This window comes from Tinamus guttatus, unplaced genomic scaffold (assembly GCF_059628265.1).
Source record: "Tinamus guttatus ecotype Peru unplaced genomic scaffold, ASM5962826v1 Tinamus_guttatus_pri_ptg000878l, whole genome shotgun sequence".
In the NCBI taxonomy this organism is placed as follows: Eukaryota; Metazoa; Chordata; class Aves; order Tinamiformes; family Tinamidae; genus Tinamus; species Tinamus guttatus.
In genome coordinates this window covers 73,482-96,272 of record NW_028289412.1, presented here as the reverse complement: position 1 = coordinate 96,272, position 22,791 = coordinate 73,482, and the positions used below count along the sequence as shown (strand labels likewise).

Below are 22,791 nucleotides of genomic sequence, written 5' to 3'. Positions count from 1 at the left end.
TCCCTGCACTGTTAGCCCTCAACACAGGCAGGGCTTCTCTGCAGACAGCTGGGATTTGGTCTCCAACTTTTTTTCCTTACAATTTAGGAAGAGCGTGTGTGTGCTCTCCCGCTGTTCCCTCAGCTTGAGCATAACCTGCTGTTGGCCCAGCCGCTCCACGTGGATAGGGAGGAGCCCTCCCCGCCTCTTCCCAGCCACTCTGCATTCCAAATTCACCGCACCATTTGTTTGTCTGGCCCCACAGACGCCAGCGTTTACGGGGGAATTCCTGCACCTGCATCTCCAGGGAACCCAGGGAACGTGGGGCATCCCTGGCTCAAACAAAGCGCCCGCTCCGTTAGCAGCCCCTCTTACTGACTCCTACTAACCCCCTTCCCGGAGGGAAGGGCAAGCTGCAGGCACCGCTGAGCTGCCCTCCCAGAGGGGACCAGAGCGCCGGGCAAACCGAGACCCGGGACCTCCTTCCATATTCCGCAAGTTGTTGTTCCGTGTAGTTCACTTAAAGAGAGGAAAGAAAAATCAGCCAGGGTGTTGTAAGGGTTTTATTGATAGAACAACATGCAGGGCTGATGCGTACAGAGCCTAGCCAGCTATTTCCATGAATGAAAGTGTGATCCGGTCTGCTGTTCACTTCAATATGGAATCTTCGCTTGCTGGAAGAAAAGAAAAAAGGAACACATTTAGGAGCCCTGGCCATTCCTGCACACACTCTGCTAAAGCACAGCAAGACATTAACTGGGTCTCAGAGGCGACCTCTACGTCTGCCTGTTCTTTTCAGCCTGTTTTTACAATTCCCACCTCCGCTAATTCAACAGCAGTTGATTTCACTGCTAAGAGGAAAAGAATTGTGGCCTTAAGTATAACAGCTTTCTTAACTAGCAATTCAAATGAGCCAAAACTGCTGTAATTTCAGATGTTTCCGGTTGCCCATCTTTAAACAGTCTCCCACAACTGCACTGCAATGTGGAATGAAGCACGAACAGCTGCTGTACTTGCTGGGCAACCGTAACAAAACCACCCAGAAGGCAGGGAACCGACACGACACTCTCGTGGACTGAACGCGCTATGGACGTGATGGCAGAATTACACTTTTAAGACCGTCTGTGCTGCAAATTCTTACTTCATGTGAAAGGAACGTATCAAAATCCCGTTCACACAGTCTGAGATCAAGGAACGCTTATCTGAGCTCTCAGAGCTGGGATCTGTAGTTCTATCTCCAGGAAGCAATACAATATAACATCAAATATGCTAGCTGGTATTTTTTTTAATTTTACATGTTTTTGGTCAACATTAATAGTCTTTAGAACACTGCAACTGTCTCAATTTCCTATGAAAGAAGTTGTTAAAAGGACAGCTAGTGCAAGATAGCTACGCTTACTAACCACCAGCCAGTTTCCTTGAAGCTTCTCCTAAGCAAAAACCCACGTAAGTAACCCATATTAGCGAGCACACGGATTCTGACAGGATGAGAGGGCACAGGGCGCTCAAGGAGCACGTTAAGAGACGTGGATAAGGAGCACGATGGAGCAGCAAGGACACGGAACGCGGATGGGCAAGGGAGAGGTGGTGCCAATGCCGGCAGGCCTCCTCCAGCGCATGCCCTCCACAAGAGACAGCGGCAGCGCGAAGGTGACCTCCAGCACCGCGCGGCCAAGAGAACCCCCCTCGTGGCGGCGCTACCTTCCGCGATCTCCCGGGCGATGCGCTCCAGCTCCTCGCGCCGCCGCTTCTCCTCGGCCTCCACGCGCCGCTCCTCCTCGGCGATCGGCTTCAGGTAGTCTGCGCGGGGCGGGCCGCGCGTCAGCCGCCGCGCCGCGCCGCAAGGGGCCCCGGGCGCCGCGGCCGGGGAGGGGGGCGGCACTCACCGTATCGCTTCTTGCCGTAGATCATCCCCACCAGCAGCGCCGAGTAGCGGGTGAACTGCGGGCGGTGCAGACAAGGGCGCGCTCAGCGCCTCGGCCCCGGCCAACCGCCGCAACGGCCGCGCGCACCCCCCTCCCCGTCCCGATGAATATCGGCCCCTCGCGGCCCCCGTCCGTCCTTCCTTCCTCCCCCCTCTCACCTTGATGAGCGGCGAGACCTGCACGGGCGGCACCATCTTGGCAGTGGAGGAGGTGCTGCCCGGAAATGACGCGTTTGGCGGAAAAGGCGGGAGCGCTCCGCCCCCTCCCCGCGCGCGCGGCCGTCGGGTGTCGCGCGAGCACGTGACTGTGGGGCGGCCGTTGGCGGGCGGGGAAAGGGGCGCCATTTTCTAGCGGGGCCTCGCCAGCGTCCCGGGTGTTCGAGAGTTTCTCCCTTTCTCCCTTTCTCCCTTTCTCCCTTTCTCCCTTTCTCCCTTTCTCCCTTTCTCCCTTTCTCCCTTTCCCCCTCTTCCTCCCCCCACCTTTTTTTTAAAAGCCATCTATGAAGGAAAGTCTAGTTTGCTTTTTAAGAGTTACCCAGCAAGAGTAAAATTTCTGCCACATCTCTCATTTTGGGCAGCAAGATATAGTTTTGTCTTGTCTTTTTTTTTAGACAGTTTTGTATAAAATACTGTCTTTTGCGTTGAATCTTTTGATTTTTTTCAGGCTTACTAATCTGGAAAATATGAGTTATGTTAATCTATCAGTTGACATTTTCTTTCAGTTGCGAACACTTTTCCACGTTAGACTTGCCCTTGTGCTGTAATCTGCCAGCCCAGACCACATGCTATTACAGGATCTCATTAGTGCAAATGGGTTGCACAAGTGTGAGCTGTCTGGGTTACAGAACTGTGTAATTCAGGAGCAATTTACATAGTGCAATTGTGTTACAGTGCAGCTGGTGACAAAGTCCCCAATGGCTACAGTGTTGTGAGCTGATGAGTGCAAATGAAGCTGTTAAAATAACAGCGTTTAGAGAGACCGTTTCTTGTGTCGTGGGATTCAGCATTATGGTGGACACTGTGGTCTTTGCTTTTCCTTTGCTGGTATCTGTGAACCTAGAAGAAAGTCCATGTTTTCCCCTTTCCTCTGTCACCAGCAGTCTCAGGTGGCAACATTTGCTGATCATGGTGTGTTGTGATATTCTCCCCAGAGCCAAGTTCAGCTCTAGTGCATTTGTCTTGAAAAATTGTCTTTTTTACAGGGCACTCCTTAGGATTTTTTTTTTCGTTATGCTCTTGAAGTTACTGTACAATAATAAATGATTAGTTTAGCTAACACAGCAGTACTGGAGCTCTGCCAAGTAATACTTCCATCTTTCGGACAATATAGCATTAAATATAACAGAAATGCTGCTTTTTGCCTCTGCATGAAGGTACATCTTGTGGATTTATACATTTCTATTTCTCCTATTTCCTAAAAAAAAAGAGAGAACAAGACTGAGCAAGGTTCAGAAGAAGGTCAACAGGGCTGCTTAGATGGTTGTTACTGATCACACAGAAACAAAATAAATAGACAAAGGCTCTTTAAATCTGGAAAAAGAGGAGGTTGGGAGGTGGTTGTGATGAGGAGCTAAGCAATGGAAAATCAAGAGAGGAATGCTTGTTCATTGTTAAAGGAACATATTTATGCATAGCTAATGCATCATATCACATTTTCAGATTAAGAAAATTTGCAGCTTTTATGTTTGTGGATGTGCAGAAGCTCTATGCTTACAAAGTAGATCCAGTAAAGGATAACTAGCTATTGGCTACCAAGGACAGAACTGTGATCTAGATAATCATGTTTTTTCTATATTTGTTACCTATTCTGTTGCAGGAGGACTCTTTGGCAGGAGGACTCTGAATGCACCGTGCTGCTTTACTGCGAGGTCTGAGGCAAACCTCACATAAAGTTTCAAGTTTACCTCCACTGGGAAGAGGCAGCTAGAACTGTAATTAAACCTCCTTAAAAAAATGCTGGAAGCATCATTTTCACAGTGATTGTATCTGAAAGCATATATAAAAAAAGGAGGATGCATCAGTGGCAAAGTAAACGTAAGTTGATATTTCCCCGAGTTAATTAAAATCCTTTTGGATTTGATTGTGGTGACATCCCATTGGGTGTTTTAGCTTAGCAGCAGTCCCCGATGCAGCGAGTGACTGTAGGAGGTTTCAGATATAAACAGCAGCCTTATAGTCCCTTGAAAGTAGAGGGTCTGTTAAGTCTGACTTTGTATGGTGCATGTTTTGCACACTTGGATTTCTCCAGGAGTTTGGTGCCTCCTCTACAACTTGGCCTTCTGCCCCTCACCATGAGGGATGCTTTATAAAGACACTTTCATTGGGACGGTCTTGCATGTCACTCTTTCCAGTGAAAATTCTAAGTTAGCTCTTCACAACCATGAAATCCTGAGGGTATTTAGCAGTGGAGCTGTTTGGGAAGGCAGTGGTTTTTGCTTCTGGGGGTCAGGAGGGACAGAGGAAGATGGTTTTCTGGTTAGACTGAAAAAAAAAAAGTGTTGGAGTCATGTCTTTATGAAGTACAGAGCAGAAACAAGGAAAAAACAATGTTTAATCAAGCTTACTCTTCTAGTGGTTATTAGGTGGAGGTAAATTTCACAAAGGGCAAACTGGGGTAAGGTTCAGTAAGAATTTAGATTAAATATCTGTCTCTTCAATCTAGAAGAAAAGCTAAAAAAAGAGAAGTTGGTGCCCTTTGTGCCCAGAGAACTCTCTGCAATGTGCTCTTTGAGCAGATGCATACTCAAAAACTAGAAGAATTAAAGCATAATGGAAAACAGCATCAAGTATATAAGGTATGGGTATGGGAAACATGCTGGAAACAGTGCTTTGATTGAGTTTATTACAGAAAGCATTAACGCTCTGATGTTAAGCTCTGCTTGGAGAAGGGGGGATGTCCTCTGAGCCGTTCTGTTGGTTCAGACTTCTGCTTGACATCATGCCTTTGTCACTGCCAAGCTGCTGTGCGGCTGTAGCTTTCACCACAGAAAAACACAACACAGTGGAAAAAAGATGTGCTAGGCAGGCAGCAGACCTGCATTGGGCATTCTGGGTCAAGTTCTTGTTTTGTGCTAAAATAGTTTGTAATTACACTAAAATAAGGCAGTGTCAGATATTCAGGGAATGATCTTCCACTTCTGAGTATGCTTTGTGACCAAGTGGCAATTTAGGTTTGGAAATTATTACTGTATAAACAACAAGAAAATATTGCTTTGTATTTAAATATTTAAAAAGGGAATGTGATTGACAACATGATTAAAAGACAAATGGCAACCAGTTTTGTTTCAGCAAACAAATTAGGTATATGGAAAGCTTAACCATTTTTCTGTAAAGGCTCTGCATACATATTCTCACTCATCCTTTCTCTTCAATCATAAATGTTCATTTTAGTAGAAGAGAAATAGTAAGGAACCAATATTTTCTTAGTTTGAATATATACTAAACATAATGTGCAGCTGTTGCGAAGCTACAGTCAACAAAAATCTAATATATCTCTGTGTGTTCATTCAGTTTATCATCTAGGCTTTCATATTAACTGATCATAACAGGGATGGATTCATACACAGGATTTGAAGGACACCTATGTTTCTATAGGGACATAACAATTTTATCGAGAACCAGCAGTCAGACATTTATCTCTGAGACTTATTAACTGCCTAATAGCAGATACTTTTTTTTTTATTATTTATTAGCTAAACATCTGTGGTTCTACTATTAATGACAAAATAACTAAAGAAAATTAAATGCTGTGTTCAGAAGCAAATGGGGTTGGAAACTAAAATATAGTTTTGCAAATTATCCTGGTTTCTAGTAGCCCAAATAGTCTAATTATACTCAGATTCAAAGAGCCACCATAATCCACCTTTCCGACAATACTGGAAAAACATCTTTTTGTAGAGAAGGACAATTGTTGTCATTGCTAAAACTATGTAGTGTATTGCAGTATTTGTTTTCAGATCATATATCTTCGTAAGATCTCTCTCTCTATATATATATATATCTTACAACACTTAACTGCTGTTAAGACGTGAGAGTATGTGTGTTTTTATATGGTCTAGAGTCTAGAGGGAGTTGCATAGACAGGGATGATCATCCTGCAGAAGGATCCCAGCTCTGGCCTGTTCGGATGTGATAACTATAGACAGTAGGGGATGGGGAAAGCTGACATTTCACCTCGGTGTTCTAGTTAAACTGTGATCTCTTTGCAGTGTGAAACTTCCTTTTAAAAGATAAAAACAAGTATTTTACAAAACGAATGAAGCTGAAAGCTTTAAATGACTAAGAAAACTGTATTCACTAGGTAATGATACTCCCCATGCTCTTACCAGGGGAAGTAAGAGCAGATAATATAAAGTAACAGATAAATTCAAGAATCACAAGGTATTTGTTCATTGAAAGACTTTTCCCTCTAATTTAGGTAAAACATGTAGAAGTGCTAGAATACATGCCCAAGGAAGACTCTGGACCCATTAATTTCATGGTGCTCTTAAATTGGTTTGGGAAAAAGCTAAGTGGTAAGTCTAAAGCTGCTAAACTCCAGGAGAAATTTAGTTTCAAGTGTCTGGATACACAATTCCTTTTTGGGAGAGCTGTTATTTTATTTTATTTTTTTTTTTACACTTCAGAAGTCCATTACAAGATTCTTCTAGATTATTTTCATTGAAGGCCAAAGCACACATGCAAAAACATCACGAAATCCAAAAATGAATAATAAATCTTCTAGGGAATTACTAAACTGAATTGGATGTTGATGTGTACTGTGAAGAACTCGCTTGGGGCCGTAGTATAACGCCATTGATTTGATCTGCTGCCATAGTATTAGTATGCTAAGTTTTCTCCCATCTTCTTGAAAAGTGGCAGCTAGGGGGATGTGCTTGAAGAACAACGCTGCTGCCATTCCTTATTTTGAAACATGAACACAGTTAATTAACTATATGATTCACACAAAGGTCTTGGCACAGTAACACCTACTGTCTTGCAGGTATCTCATCATATTCTAGCACAGTCTCTGGGAACCTGGAATAGAGCCAATTCTGATGTTTAAAAGGAAAAAGTACATATGTGCAAGTAAACATATTAAAGAGTTTGGGAGAGTTTTACCACTAAAATTAGAATTCCATACTCCCTACTTCCAAAGTATTGCAACTTGTTGTATTTATTTATTTATTTATCTTCCTGCTTATTGTGACTTTCCAGTAAACGCAGTTTTCTTGCTATTGCACAAGTGGGCTGTAACTTTAATATCAGGAGCACTGGTATTTTAAAAATAGAAATTGTCTTGAAGATCCTAAATTTGGGGTACAGACTCTTATTCATGCCTAGTATTGACAAGTTTGGGCTGCTGTCGTCTCGAAACTGTCTTCTAGTTTTATTAAGCATTTTACATTGATGCTACTTTTTTATATATATATCTATAGCAGGATGGCATGAATGAAACCTACTTTCATGACTGGAGCTTTTATCCATGTCTTAAAAAATACTTTGACCATCCCGCACTGCATGTCAGTATTTGATCACATTTCCTTCAGCAGTGAGGAATCATCATACTCCAAAAAAAACTGTTCGTCTATCACAGAAAATAGACCAGCAGACTACAAGCTCACATCCTCCCACACGTTTTTAAAAACTAAGACTCAATATTTTATTTCATCTTAAAGGCATCTGGTAATCTAAGGAGGTGACATTTTTGACCACCAGTGTTTTTGTCCTCCCATGCTGTAGTGTAGAGGCAGAAGTGCAAACACTGGAATTAAGCACCTTGCCTCTTTGCACGGCTGTGTTCTTACAGGCTTGAACTAGCGGAATTTTAGCCCAAACAGATAGGCTGTCAACTGAGCTAAGGTGACATACTGCTTTCTGCAGGTACTGCTCCCAAATAAACTATTAAAATGGTTAGAATAATGCTGCCTTAGTTACATATAAAATCATTCTTTCTGCAGAAGGCTTTACTAATGCCCTTGCAAGTGGAAAGGAAGAAGAAAGACAAAAAGGAAATAAGGAAATTCTTTGGAGTCATCTAAGGAAATGTTTTGCAGCCAACACCGTCACTTCTTGTATTTATGCAACACAGTTCACTGTTCCAGCAGAGCTTTGATCAGGTTACTTTTCAGGGCCCTTTTTATTTAGGTACATCCAATGAAAATATTACCATTTTTGTACCCCTTAAATGTGCACATTAGAAATATTTTCATGTTTCAACTTTGATTATCTCAGTATGAAAGCACTATTTAACTTTTTTTTTTTTTTCTCACACTGGGTCAAGCCTGAGCCTTAAGCCCCCAGCTTCCACTTGGCATGCCGCTGGTTTTAATTTACCTAATTATTTTGGCAAGAGGTACTAGAATGGGAATGAAGAACAAGAAACCATCTAAGAACTTTCATATTTTATCTGAAGCAAATCATGTTGAGCAAATATGCTTAGTTTTATTAATTCTCAGTCCTGGGATGGAACAGCATTTCTTTTTTTTTCATGGGAAAAAAGACATCTCCAGCATTATTTTAATTGTAAGCATTAGGTTGGCTTTCTGTTACATATATCAAATTTAAGAGCTAGAGGCTTTGAATTTTTGTACTCATTTTAGTTTATTACAAATACACATATTCCGCACTTATTCACATTAGAAACAAAATCATATAGAACCAAAAGTGCTTTTATTAAATATCACAAGAACCCAGAAACACATAACACAGTGCACACCCCTTCAGCTTCAACCAGGTATAAAACTCCTAAAATATCCAAAGACAATCTCTTACATAGAGTACACTGCACCAACTGTTAGATGTGCTTGCCAAGGTGCTTCAAACTGAAAGTGCTTTCAGACTGATCTAGACTGACACTAACCTCAATTTTGTTTCCATTAGCAGTCACTCCAGCTGCTTTTGCTACAGTATTTTTTAAAGGGAAAAACAAAATCCCTCAAATACCTCTGACTATGGCAGAAAAATATCAGGCACTAAGACAATTGAACAAACAAAACTAATGGCTCTGACCAAACCAAACACATAACCTTCCAGGGAACCAGAGCCTGGATGACTTTGCACACCTCCTCTGTTCAGCAATACGCAGGGAAGAGTTGGAGTGGTTGCATGCGTGCCTAAAAACCCCAGTATTCCAGGGACAAGAGCTCCTCATGGGTTAGTTCCTCTGACTCTCTTGCCAAAACCTCTTGTAGGTGTTCCTTATATTAACTCCTCAGAAAACCTCAAAATCCCTGCCTTGAAGGGGAATCTTCAAGAGGTGTCTGGAAAGTCTCTGAACCTCTGCGGCTCTCGAAACTTAGGCAGAGCATTTTCAAGGAGGTTCCCTTCAACAGGCAGAACAGACACAAAAATCCTGAGAAATCCATTTCTGTCTTTTCAAAGGGGCAGCATGTTTCACAGCTGAGGACAAATTTACTGGTGGTCCCACAGTTAAGTTTCTTCCCTGGTTGATTACAAAGCTAATTCAAACCTCAGATATGTAACTACCTGAATCCCCCTTTATTAAAAACATTTATTATTAAATGTTAAGGCAGCCTGGAAAACTGCATCATCAGTCTGAATTGCAACTTCCACCTAAACTCATGCTCAGAGCCATTCAAAAGCTACTTGCTTTTGAAATGTTACCGTAATGCCGTAATTCTGTGGCTTTGCAGAAGAGACAGTTTAACCAAAAAAAAAAAAAATGTTTGCATAAGTGCAAATTCACTGTGCTGAAATTCAGAGCTCTCCTCCATGTCTTCAGCCTCACTTGCTCTTCACAGAGCAGCATGCCTGTGTTCAGCTGCCAGAGAAGTTCCAGAAGTCAGGAACAGGGCATCTATTTGCACGCTTCTGAAGTGATCATCATTGCAGTTACACTTCAAGCAGCAGTTTTTTTCCCCAAAGAGGAAATTATAAACAAAGGAAAATACGCTTTTCTTTCTCTCTCCTACAAATCCAACTTTTTTCAATTGCATGTTTCGGAGAAAGGCGTAGCATTACCAAACTTAAGTATCCCCAGTTATGATCAATGCAAGCTTTAGTTTAGATCAATATAATCCATATAATTACACTGAGTTAATGTAGTTTATGCTTTATAGTTTGAAGTTTATGTAAAGTTACATTTTCACTTGCACTGCATTGAAAATTTTAGGACAGCATTTCACCAGAAGACAAACATGCCTCCTCTTCCTCTAGCAACACAACCTTCCTTCTGGAGAGAGACATCACAGACTTTATGATAGCCAAGGAAACTCTAACAAAAATGCGCAAGGCAAGGAAAGCGAACGGGATCACAATCTGCATGAGATGGAAAATTGCTGTGCTAAATTCACTTAGCAAGCACGTCAGAAAGAAGGTGCCCAGGCTCACACAAGGGTAGAGAGCAAGCTTGGCAAACATGAAGGCATGCTCCTTGCCACCGTATCTAGCGAAAGGATGCAGAGTTTCTCTCTCATGGAGAAGGGCTGTAGTCCATATTGCAAACTGAAATATACTGGCAAAGAAGGTGATAACGCAGCTGACCTGGATGGCTTCTATTTCATTGTGAGATCTCTCTGCAAATTCACTGGTGAGCTGGTACGCCAGCGGGAGCCCCCCGATGAAAGCCAGCGAAAGTATGTTAAGCAGTCCCATTAGTCGTGTAGCCTTTGTTAGATAAAGGAAGAGAGAGTGGTGGACAAACCAGAGAAGGCCAATTGTTACAAAAGAGCCGAAGTAGGCAAGGTAGTTCGGTCCATATTCACTTAAAGCCTCAAGGAGACTGTCATGGAACTTTTCCTTAACTTCTCCGGGATCTGGGACATTGTCTTCACTGTGGAGAGAAAACTTACTTTACTCTTCATGTTAGTGATAGAAGACGGACCTGGAGCAACACTGAACTATGCTGTTTTAATCTGATCTAGTACAAATGAACAGGCACCCACTTTATTTGTATTTCTCCAATACCTAAGTTAAAAAGAGCATTTCTAATAAATGTTCTAAATATGAACTGGATCTAAAAGAAAACCTAACTCATTTTCTTTCTTTTTAATTAGCATAATAGAGCTGCCAATAGGACTGAAAATCTTTTACTGATATATGCCATTTATTTGGAAATACAAAGCATAAAGCAAGTGTTGTTCTTCAAGGCTTCCAAGTACCTCATCCCACCCCAACATGCACTTAGTATGCTAGTGATGAAATGTGCATTTTAGAAGACTTTTCTTCATGCTCTGTACACTTTACAGAATTGTACTTATGGTAACCACTGCAAACTCTAAAAGTCAAAGACAATGCTGCTAGTCCCGCAATAATAATATATTTAGCAACACAAAATGTGAGCGCCAGCACAAGCCTTACCATATGTCCAGAATAAGCAGAGTTGCTACAATAGCGTAGACCCCATCACTGAATGCCTCTACTCGCTCCTTACTCAGAGGCTCACTGAGGTAAAAAGTGAAGGTCTCTAAGCTATGGTGTTCCTCTTCATCTCTTTCACCTGGAAAAGAGATCTGGATGTTTAGTAAGAAAGGAGAAGAACCAGGAAGTATAAAATAAGGTAGTTAAAAATGAAAACAAGTGATCATCCCTTCTCTTTCCCTCCACGTGGGCAAATTTTCTGTGGAAGCAAGGCTGCCACTCATCCACACAGGTTAGTCACACACCTGCTTCTGCAGCTGTGCCTCTGCCCGAGGTCTGTTTTACTTTTTGGGACAATGAGCACTTCAGGAACAAAAAGCTGTCCTTTAAGTACATGGCAGACAGTTTCTACAAGTCAGTAATGGCCTGGGAGGTTAATTAAGCCAAATATTTAAGCTAAGCAAAACAGGGTTTCCTGAGTTGTTGTGCAGCATCCAAGAGCCTAGCTCATCCACTCAGCGTGGAGAACTGCATGGGGAGGGCAGTGCTGGGTGAATCAAACCACCTGTTTTGAAATAACTCCAGTCTTTGGCCAGGAGATGGGGCTCTGGAGCTGTTAAAGGAAAATGTGCAACTCATCCCTGAGCTGCCCAGGCAGCCACTGCACATGGTGCTGCTGCACCATGAAGGGAAAGCTGTACAGGCTGTTGAGCAAGTACAGAATTTAAACACAAGCAAGTGTAATCGCATCTGTTAGCAGTGCACTCACAAAACAAAAACAAATAGCAAAGATCTCTGCTCCAGACAGAGCACCAGGAGGTGCTCTTTTCTTCTTCTCTGCTGCACTGTTAGCCCTCTGACAGGGTGATTCACACACTGCAGTGACCTGTTGCAGCAAGCACGGGCAATATTAGTACAAGTTTATTCTCTGGCTCTCGTTTCAAAAGCATATCTACCTTCTTGCCAGATGTTACTGCCCCATGGCAGAGCCAAAAGTGTGTACCCACTTGCAGTAAACACAGAGTACAGGAGTAGCAGACAGAAACACAAATGTGTTTTTCTTCTGATTCACTTGTGCAGTGCTAATTCCAAGGACATAATCTCTTGGATGTGATTGTGTGGTCAATTCATGTTGATGCCAAAGCGTGGGACAAAATCCTTCCTAACACCGTTTTCTCCTTTATTTTAGCAGCAGCCTCCTTTCTGGTAGAGTTAATGAGCTGTTGGTGTGGTTGTGCAACTTTTGGCACGGATGAGAGGTGGAAAGCCAACACTGCAAGGAGCATGATGACAGGCAGCACAGGTTTAGGCTGACTTGAAGCACACGTGAAGTCATTTCTTCAGACCACAGTAATTTACTGATCAGAAGTAACAGACTAAACAGACTACCCTAGAAGTGCTTGGCCTACACCACTACTGCTGCTTGTTAAGTGCTCTCAGATACTGTGTTGATTTTCAGTTTGGGAACCTGGGAACATTCAATATTGCTGGGGAAAAACAGAGTTAGGCAGTGAGTTTTCTGTATTCCTCAATGCTCTTGTTACCTTTTAAATGGGGAAGAACAGGTGGGTGTGAGCCATCACATATATGCACGTATATTCAGGAGAAAACAGAGAGGTTTTGCTTACAGAAACTCTGTGTACCTTATACAGATCACTAACAAATTAAGGAAAACATGGGGAGACACCACATATCACAGGATCACAGACTGGCTGAGGTTGGCAGGGACCTCTAGAGATCATCTAGTCCAACCCCTGCTCCAGCAGGGACACCCAGAGCACGTGGCACAGGGTGGCATCCAGGCGGGTTTGGAAGATCTCCAGAGAAGGAGACTCCACAACCTCTCTGGGCAGCCTGTGCCAGGCTCTGTCATCCTCTCAGGAAAAAAGTTCTTCCTCACATGGGGATGGAACTGGCTGTGTTTTAATTTATACCCATTAGCCCTTGTCCTGTCACTGGCTACCACAGAGAAGAGTTTGGCCCCATTCTCTTTACATTCTCCCCTCAGGTACTTGTACATGTTGATGAGATGCCTTCTCAATCTTCTCCAGGCTAAACAGGCCCAGCTTGCTGAGTCTTTCCTCATAAAATAGATGCTCCAGTCCCTTAATCATATTCATTGCTCTGTGCTGGACCCTCTTGAGAAGCTCCACATCAAGTAACAAATGTAGAAAATAGGAAAGCAGAGGGAAAACAGTTTGGGAAGCACAGCGATACATCTGCAGAGTAGGATGTTCTGGATATCAACAATGAAAACGGGACTAGAAGAGAATTACTATGTTTTCTGGATAACATGTTGATAATTTACAGTGTATCTGTATGGTCCTTATGAATATTGCTACTCACCAACAATCTTGGTTTTACACCATGTAATGAATCGACTGAAGTGTGGAAAAACGATAACGAGCCCAAGCAGTACATAAGACTATGGAGAAGAAGCAAGACAGGTTTAGTTTAGTTACTGAAACATAAATTTGCTTTTAAGTTTAACATTAAATAATTATTCTCAATATTTAGGTATAATAACATGAAAGAAAAAAAAAGAATCTTGATTGTATGACATGGAAGAGATTCACCTGAAACATGAGGTTTTTTGGACAGTGATTGAATGAGTAACAACTGAATGTACATGCACCTGTAAAACAACCCTGGGTACTACAAATGAAGGAGAGAATATTATGTTATGAATATAATATATTCTGGGTGCAACCTAACAGCTAGTTTAGAACCTCAGTATGTGGTTTAGAAACAGCAATGAGCATGGCTACAAATGCTAAAACAGAAAAGGACATAATTCTGCTAACAAGAATGTGAATGTAGCAATCGTTTCTTTCGAAGTTGCGATCACTCTATGTTTCTAATGTTACTTTTCACTTGTCCTTCAGCCAGGAACACCCCATTTATCAAATGAACTGTCCAGGCAGCCCTGCACTGTGCTGGCAGAGTTGTCTGGATAGTCATGGGAATAGCCAAAGTTGAAAAGAACTGGAAAAAAAAAATCACTTTCTTTGGTTAAATGACTTTTGTAATTTCAGCATGCTGCTCAAAAGGAATGATTGGAATAAAGTGACAGGCAGAGAGGAGTGGGACAGAAGAGGATTCAAGGGTTTTTTGGCTATGATCATAGACACACCTGCCAGGGACACAGTGCCTTGCTGCTTTTGACCACTATTCTACACGAGCTTCATAAAAGTGCACAAATGTCTTCTGGCTGCCTTATAGCAGCTGACTTCTTTAAAGTTACATTGAACAGCTCTGCCAAGCAGTCACTACAAAAAAAAACTTTTTTTTTTTTTTTTAAAAAAGGTACCTCTCTGAAATTTGATAACATCTCAAATATGTCTGGTAGTGTTAAGAGTGTTCTAATAGTGTCTGTTTCCTGAGCTCTTTTTTAAAGTGCGAAAAGGCCTCTATGTCCCTTTTTCCAGCTGTTTTTAGGGCAGAACTAAACCACGCCGCATGGTCTGCGTATTACCTCTGTACCAGGGACAGGGCACAGCAGATGACACACTATTCACCACTATTCACACAAGAGTAACCTGGAGAGTAATTTGAGTATGACTGATATACAAAAAAAAAAAAAAAAAAAAAAAACACAGTACGGAACAATAGGAGGGAGTAGAAGGAAGTAAGTGTGCGATTCACAGAAGAAGAAAATAAAACATTTTCAATGAAAATTAGACATCGTCCCACTTGGACCTCATCACACTGTGTCACTTGATCAGTTTCAATTCAATTCCTTCCAAATTCGGGAATTATTTAGACTATGATAATTCCCATGGAATGTTTCTTAGATACATCTATTCCTACGGAATGAGACAGAGGCAGGGAAGCTCAGGATACATCCACAAAACAGCTTTCAGTTCCAAGTGGCAATTCTGAAGAACACGAAAGATACCAACAACTCAGCAGGAACAGCTGATTGCCATTTAATAAAGCAGGGTGAGGAGATCACCTGAGAGCAGAATTTAGCCAAAAACATTTGGTTTTGATGTAAGTTGGATATCTGATCTACTTATTCTGCTTGTTGCCACAAAAACTAAACAAATAAAAATGTTTCTGTAAGTTTTCAGGGAATGTTTAACTCCAGTAGCTCTTCACATTATCCCACCTACTTCTTATGAGCAAGCAGCTGAGTTATACTTTTAAAGATTTACTTTTAAAGAGTAACAGAAAAAAAAAAGGCAGAGAAAACAAAACCAATATTCCTGATACCAGGAGTTTTAGACTACCCAAATTCATAGATGGCTCTCTGAACAAATGTCTTCATCAGACAACAGCAGTTGTGATTGTATCACCATAGAACTAGCAACACAGAAATTCTGCACATTTAGTATATTTTTTTTATGCTTAGTCCTAAATATAGCTAATACAAACTGCTGCATCCAATTTTTGCATTAATTAGTCATTTTAAAGAGGGAACGCTTTAAAAGAACTTACCAAAGGGATAAAGAAAAAAGAAAAGATGGCTGCTAAAAAGCATAAAATCGGTCCTCTTAAAATAATCTTTAAGATATGACGTTTATAGAAGTTCTGGTTTTCAGATACTTGTATCTGTTGATTTAGTAAGTGAGGGTGATAGAATCCATAGGCTACTATCAGTGCCTGCAAAGAGAACAGCATTACTGAAATTGTCACATACTAGTATACATAGTGTTTTAACTACGAAGCCATGAAATTCTGAAATGCCAATTCCAACATGTTGAAATTGTTGTTATTCTACCCTTTCACATGGAGGGCTGGTCTTGTAAACTCAGGGATTTCCCAGTATATCACACACGAGGACCTTAATTTGCCCTGCAGAGCTTGTCATGACCCCAGATCTTACAATAAGGAGCAAGAAAGACCTCCACAATAGGAAACAGCAAAGAACAAGGCACTGCCCCAAGGGGGAGAGTTCTGCCATCTGGAAAGCAATGAAAGCTGAAGCAGAACATCCGCGTCCATTGACTCTCAGCCCACGTTGGGCAGCCCAGCAAGAACCACAGCAGGGAAGATCAGTGCAGCACACAAACTGCTACTTCCCAAATGTGTTTTTAACGAGGGGGGCAGGACTTACAATTCAGTGGACTTCGGGATCAGCCGATTTGGTTGCATAAATCAGGTCCACAGCACAGTGGCTACACAACCATTCAGCATCACAGCAGGCACAACTTTGCAAACCAGTGCCACACAAACAAAAATGACCCCTAGCATTTTATATTCATGCTTCATAAACTCAATTTTAGTTTTACCTACGAAAATCTAGTCTTGAAAAGAGTGAATGTAAATGCATAGCTCCAATACCTGGATAAGACCAATGATGACAGCACAGACACTAAACAGGAAAATGCCAAAAGGTACATCTGGGAAGGAGGCCATTAGAGAAAACTGGAAGGAAAAATGCAGCCAGATTAAAATTTCAATTAAGAAGCAATATGGTAAAAATATATACATATACACACTCATACAAAAATATTTATAAATATATATAAAAAACTACATTTTTATAAAATGTACACACAGAATCCATGCTGAAACAGAGTCTCTTCATAAGGTTTTTTTTTTTTTTGTACTCACACAATGAGTCAACCAGCATTTTAAGCAACAGCTCAGTTCTGCTGCTGTAGTGTTTGGCTGCACATATTCCTCCTAAATACCAAATCGGAAGATTTAACAATGGAGGTTGCCTGTGCCAGAAGCAACATTGCTGAATAAGCCAAAAGTGAGCAAGAGTTCTGTTTAGCACAGCAACTTATCTCGTAATCTAAGAAATTTGTAACATAATTTCCCTTATAAAATGCAAAATTCTAATCAGTTGGACTCTTTCAAAGATTCCAAGAAGATATGACTTCCCACTACTGCCAACTTCTTTCAAGAATAGCCATTTTCTGCCAGATCTATTGCCTGTAGCAGTTCAAGATTACACCATTAACTCTTGCAGTGGATTCAGAGCTTACACTACAGTAACGCTCTCCTGAGTTCCTGAACACTTGGGGTAAAGTCTTCCTAAAGAAAGAAAGATCCTGTAATTTAAACCTAAGTAAAATAATAGAAAATGACTTACTGTGTATGGCAAGAAAGTTATGATCATCATACAAGCCTAAACAAAAATAAAAGTGAAACAGTGAAAACCAAAAGCTTAAAATACAGCCTGGCAAGTCATACAGTCATTCAAGATGTGTCTAGAAAACGCAACACAAACTGGTTTAATACATATGCTTCTTCAAGAAAAGACATTACTAAAGTGGCAGGGCTATGTCTGCCAGCACTGGCTAGTCCTGAGTTGCCAGTTTTGTTTTTCAGAGCTCCAATACTCACTTTCTAGATTCATTATCCAAATGACATAGGCTGATTTTAGAAATAGCTGGAGTTTTGTTATCAGTAACACGCAAAAAAATATTGCCTATGTTTCTTACCGGACTTCCTCTAGAATAGCAATGCCAAGAGTACCACACATTGCCATTTTTCTTCCTAAACAAATGCTTCCTCCAAAACAAAATATTCTGATATTCACCTCTGAAAATCATTGTTTTCCTAATTCAAGTATAAAAAAGCCAAATCAAAAAAAAAAAAAGCAAAAACCCAAACGTACAAAAATGCATTGCTTTAAAAGCTATATTAAAAAAGAACTACAAGGTTACCTCTGTGTTATTTAAAAGAATTTAAGATTTTTATTATCAAAAATTAAATGAACTGAATGTACGCACAGAGTCAGGCAACAGAATTTTAAACAATACAGTAAGAGAAAAGCTCTCCATGAAAACGGGAATATGTTCACCACTATAACAGTAAACAAAATATTACTATGTGGTTCATTAAACAAAACATGCTCTAAAATTAATGAAGCGGCTTTTGTTTGCATGTTTTGTTTAAATAAGTAACATTTAGGACAGATTAAAGCTTAAAAAAAAACAATCCAAAGACACTACTGGTGTCTCAGTGAGAGTTTTGAAACATTATATAGCCCTATATTTCAAATATACTGGAGAAAGAATTCCTGAGGAATTTTAATAGAAAGATAACTATGACCATAGCTGTAGTTCTGATTCACCATTATAATTTTTGCATCAAAAGACCCACCATTTCATCTTCTTAAGCCTAGAGGACAGATGCCATAGAAATCATGAGTGTCAAGAGCTTTTTTCCTCAGCTCACTCAGATAAGTTTCAGGCTAATCTGCTACAGAACTTCTTTCTGTATGAGTGATGTGAGAACATAACTCACAAAAAAGCAGTTAGTTAGCAGACACTTTGGCAAAAAGGAACTCAGAATCTGTCTTCCTGGACTGAAATTTTGGCAGAGATCCACTACCTAAATTAGAAGCTCTCTGACACTGAGATACAAACATGCAAGAAAAAAAAACAAAAACAAAACCTCAAAACAAAAATCAGCCCTTTACCAGGTAGCTGAACGTGAAATATACTAACAAGACTCACCAGATTTAGAAGAGCAAGGACATCATCTATGAGCTCTATCACCTGAAACAGCCTGCCAAAACAAGGCAAGACCATGAACAAGACAGTTCCCCAAAATATGCATCACAACACTGTCCACAAATTTTACAGCAGTGATACTATAGGGGAGCCTGATAAAGACAGGCAGAATAATATTTATTGAAATGTCCTTTTTATTATTTTTCCTCTCCTCTGTCCTTTCTCTGCTCCTGAAACTGTATCCTCTGCTGAATAGCCAATTTCACTGTTGAAGAACCATTTCAACCTGTAAGAAAGTGATTCCGATGTCAGCCCTGGCCCACGGAGTCACACGCCAAATTCCTAATAAGGCCGAGAGCTACAAATGGATATTGAGTCTTGGGAAAATGGGATCTTTGAGAGTGAGAGTTACCAGACAGTAACTGATGACAACTTTCTTTAGGACTTGCCCCTTCATTTTAAAATGGATAAAATGCATCCAAGTCACAGAGTAGGCTACTTGGTTGCCTTCTCCCACAGCACAGGATTGCCAGGAAACTGCTAGGGAAACTGCATAAAACTCAGGACCTATGGGGCATCTGTTATTAGTTATCAACCAAATACTGATTCACTTGAATATGGGTAAGGCCCAGAACTAAGACTTGCAGCCCATGCTCATTGCTCATGCAAATACTGCTAAATTACAGACAAACTTTCACAGTGGACACTTTGCCACTCAAACGAGAACCTGAACAAGTCTACTTGACATTCACATCTCAAAATAAAAGATATAGGTATCAGACTGATTTTTAGCTTTTCAAAATAAGCTGAGCTCTGCAACAGCATTGCTCAGATTTTTCCAGAGCAGATCCAGATGCTCAGGGAGCATGCAGACTCTCCAGCTTGTCTGTCTCACGTGTCTCTGTCTCATATGCTCTTGTTAAGAACTACTATTTTCATTTTCACCAAATTTGACTTGAAAAAACGTAACCGAGCTTATGCTTTCAGAACCTAAATCTTTTCAGTATATCAAGGCTTAAAATCACTTCTTGTGAATATACAGCACCATTGTTAGTGCACATAGAAAATCAGCTTTTTCCCCATCTGCCCCAGTCTGTCAGTGAAGTTCCTTGTCCAGAGAAATATTCGTATTTTAAAACTATTCTTGAACATTTATTTATGCAGACGAAGAATGGGAATGGTGATTAACGCATTAATGGGAAATATCAATTGCAGGTATTGAATTAAAGGTTGCACACCTCTTAGAGACTGGTAAATCCACTAACTTAAAGGTAAGAAAATGTATGATAGAATATCTAAGTTACTAAATCCAAATGAAAAGTGTCCTGATTCCAAAAGCTGCAGACAGTAAGATGCAAAGTTAAAATGATACTAACCTAGATCTTGAGAAAATCTCAGATTTGACATAATATAAATTTCTCAGGTCATGCTTCCTTAGAGCTGCACTATCCATTCATAGCTTTCTAATATACAATAATTTGTGAGTGCAACATTTCAGCTGACCTATTAGCCCTTGAAGGGTGCTCTCTACAGATCAGGTTATTAGTTTGCAGGGAAAAAAAATGATTGGGTTATAGCTGAGTGCTATTTAATTACTGTAAATATTTGAAATTACTGAGAAAGCAAGCTATTAGGAGAAGATAAACAAAAACTGGCTCCATTAAGTGACCTCTAAAGAAAGCACAGTAATTTTTAGTGGCTTCATTAGAACACAATCAAAACTGTCTTTTAAGGGAATGGAAATATGACAAACTTTTCCTTGTTCTTAAGAACAGAAGCCCTCTGCATACTATGGCAGTAGACCAAAATTGCTAGCCCCCTCCTATCTTCCCCCTAAAGATACCAGTATGTTAATTCTTTTTAAATAATAACAAATGGGTAGGAAGGAGTGTCCAGAGCTCTATAAAATGCATATGCAATGCCAACTTGGTAAGAAGTGCTGCTGAGTATTGCAAAAGACAAACTTTGGACCTACCTTCCAAGTCCTTCTACTTGTGCAGCACACCATTTAAGAAGTCATGCTGTTTTACCACAAATAAAAGTTTAACGCCATCCAGAATATGAAGTTAAATGAAGAATAATTCCAGCTTTAAAGTGACAACACTTGTTTTAAAGGTAAGATACTGTTTTTTTCTTTATCTTGCTCTTTCAGTGGTGTAAAAGTACATTTAGTCACTCCATTGGATATTGCTTCTTTTTAGTATTATCCAACAAAAGATAATCCAAAACAGAAATATCGGATACATGGTTTTCTCCCATCCTTCTAAACAACAGCTTTTCTTTAACAGTGTAGCGGAATTAAACACCCCCAGGGCTCCTACCTTACGTGAGCCGCCCATGCCACTGTGACTATTAAGAAGGTCATCAAGTAGACCGCAATTTTTGCTAGAAGGAGCTGCTGAACACTTTCACCTAGTTTCTGAGACAAAACACGAAGTGACAGACAAAATAAAGGGATAAAGGTAAACGTTACATTCAAAAATTATGAGCAATGTCTGCAAGAGAGGAATTACATACCATCACAAAATACAGTTTTTAAAACACTTCCCTTCTAGCAAACTCTTGTATTATAAAGATATATATATATATATGTATATATATGTATTATATATATATATATACACACACACACATATACATGCATATATATACATATATATATATATATATAAAAAAACCAGATGCTTTCAGAAAAAATGTTTGTCTCCTCAGACACATAAATCGTATTGGAGCAACCAGATAAAACCTATGGCCTATAACTTCTGGATGACTCCTTTCTTTATGTCACCGTTTTTGGATTACTTGGAGCTTCAGGATTTATTTTTATTATCAGTTTTCCTCAGTTTTAAGAGCTCCTCCTTTCGGGGGATCTCTGTGGGCTTCATGTTTGCTTCACGGCAGCTCTTTTCCCAAGGGCAGCCCAAGGCAAGCACGCTGCACGCGGGCAGCACAGGCGACGGCACGGCTGTGCTACCTGATCGGGATGTATCTTCGTGTGGGCCACGGGCAGGATCTGAAATGACAAAAACACACCGAGCACCACGGCTGCCTGGCTGGGAACTTCATTAAAAATGAAAGCAAACAAACCAAACAAGAAAGCAACCCCCCGCCCCAAAAAACACAGAGCACGAGCATGTAGGGTCACCATCACGGTCAAACCAACAACCCGCAGCCCTCTAACACGCACTTTTATTCCCTGCGAGAGGGACCGTCCCGTCCCGTCCCACTGCGTCCCGACAGGGCCCGTGACGGAGGGCGCCCGCCACCCGCAGCGCCGCGGCGGCCCCAGGCGGCTCCTTCCAAGGGGAAAACGCCGCAAACGCCGCGGGCACCAGCAGGAAAAGGGCGCGGGGAGGCCCGAGCGAGCCCGGGGGAGGCCGCCGCCGCCGCTCACCATGACGGTGGCGATGATGGAGAGCAGCGCGTCGCTGTAAGCCAGCAGCCGGTGCGAGGTCTGCGTGCTACTGCCCCGCTCTGCCGCCACGGTCCAGATCCAGCCCGTGGGCCCGCGACGGTCCCGGGACCCGGTCCCGGTCCCAGTGCCGGCCCCGCTGCCGCCGCCGGGGCTGCCGGGGCCCGCGGAGCCGCCATGGGGCCCTGCGCCGCGCGCGCCCCCACACCGACACGGCCGCCGCGAGGGCGGGAAGGGGGCGGCCGCCATGTGGCGACGGAGGGGGCGGCCGCCATTTCGCGACCGCCCCTTGGTCTGCACCGCCCCTGTCTCCGCCCCGGGAAGGGAAGTTTGTCCCCCGTGGATGTGGTAGGGTTGTAGTTCCGTGACGGGTTGCGGCGTGGCTGGGGGGGTTGGAACTCGTTAAAAAAGATGTATTTGCATTTTTTGGAAGGCGCGTGATTCAGAGGATTGCAGGGGCTCTGGGGGTGTGCGTGTGTGTGTGATACCTGGATTCGTGAGAGACGCCCAATCATCACGCTTTCATCTTTCATCAGTGTTTCTCTTTCTTCTTTTCCAGTTTCTAGAAAGTCCAGTCTATGGATTTAATAAAACACCCGTCAGAGAAAAGGTTGGCAGCGCGGGCTGTCAGAGTATGTCCACTCTGATGTTAAAAAGAATGTTTTAGGATTGGCAAGATGTGACTGATGGCACTGTGGAGCTTAAGTGCCATTAGGTGTTCAGCTCTGCTCAATGAATGGAGATAGGTTTCTAAAATAGTC

At 41.7% G+C, this 22,791-nt stretch overlaps 2 protein-coding genes across 3 annotated transcripts; both read right to left on the bottom strand.

Moving 5' to 3' along the window:
• Positions 1–527: 527 nt before the first annotated feature.
• ATP5ME (ATP synthase membrane subunit e) lies at positions 528–2,111 on the bottom strand. Its single transcript, XM_088537890.1, has 4 exons — positions 2,063–2,111; positions 1,866–1,920; positions 1,681–1,779; positions 528–653 (listed from the first exon to the last, which is right to left on the bottom strand). Exons 1-4 carry the CDS (start codon positions 2,096–2,098, stop codon positions 628–630), a joined length of 216 nt encoding a protein of 71 aa, XP_088394016.1. The 5' UTR covers positions 2,099–2,111; the 3' UTR covers positions 528–627.
• A 7,894-nt stretch (positions 2,112–10,005) lies between these two features.
• TMEM175 (transmembrane protein 175) lies at positions 10,006–22,097 on the bottom strand. 2 transcript variants are annotated; one of them, XM_088537888.1, is made up of 9 exons: positions 22,013–22,097; positions 21,593–21,631; positions 20,940–21,037; positions 18,622–18,673; positions 17,250–17,285; positions 16,490–16,573; positions 15,644–15,808; positions 13,550–13,628; positions 11,199–11,342 (listed from the first exon to the last, which is right to left on the bottom strand). In XM_088537888.1, exons 1-9 carry the CDS (start codon positions 22,013–22,015, stop codon positions 11,200–11,202), a joined length of 699 nt encoding a protein of 232 aa, XP_088394014.1. In that variant the 5' UTR covers positions 22,016–22,097; the 3' UTR covers position 11,199. The 2 variants fall into 2 exon arrangements, with proteins under 2 accessions (XP_010227055.1, XP_088394014.1); XM_010228753.2 differs by lacking the exons at positions 21,593–21,631; positions 22,013–22,097 and adding an exon at positions 10,006–10,676 and having other exon boundaries at positions 11,204–11,342.
• Positions 22,098–22,791: the final 694 nt, after the last annotated feature.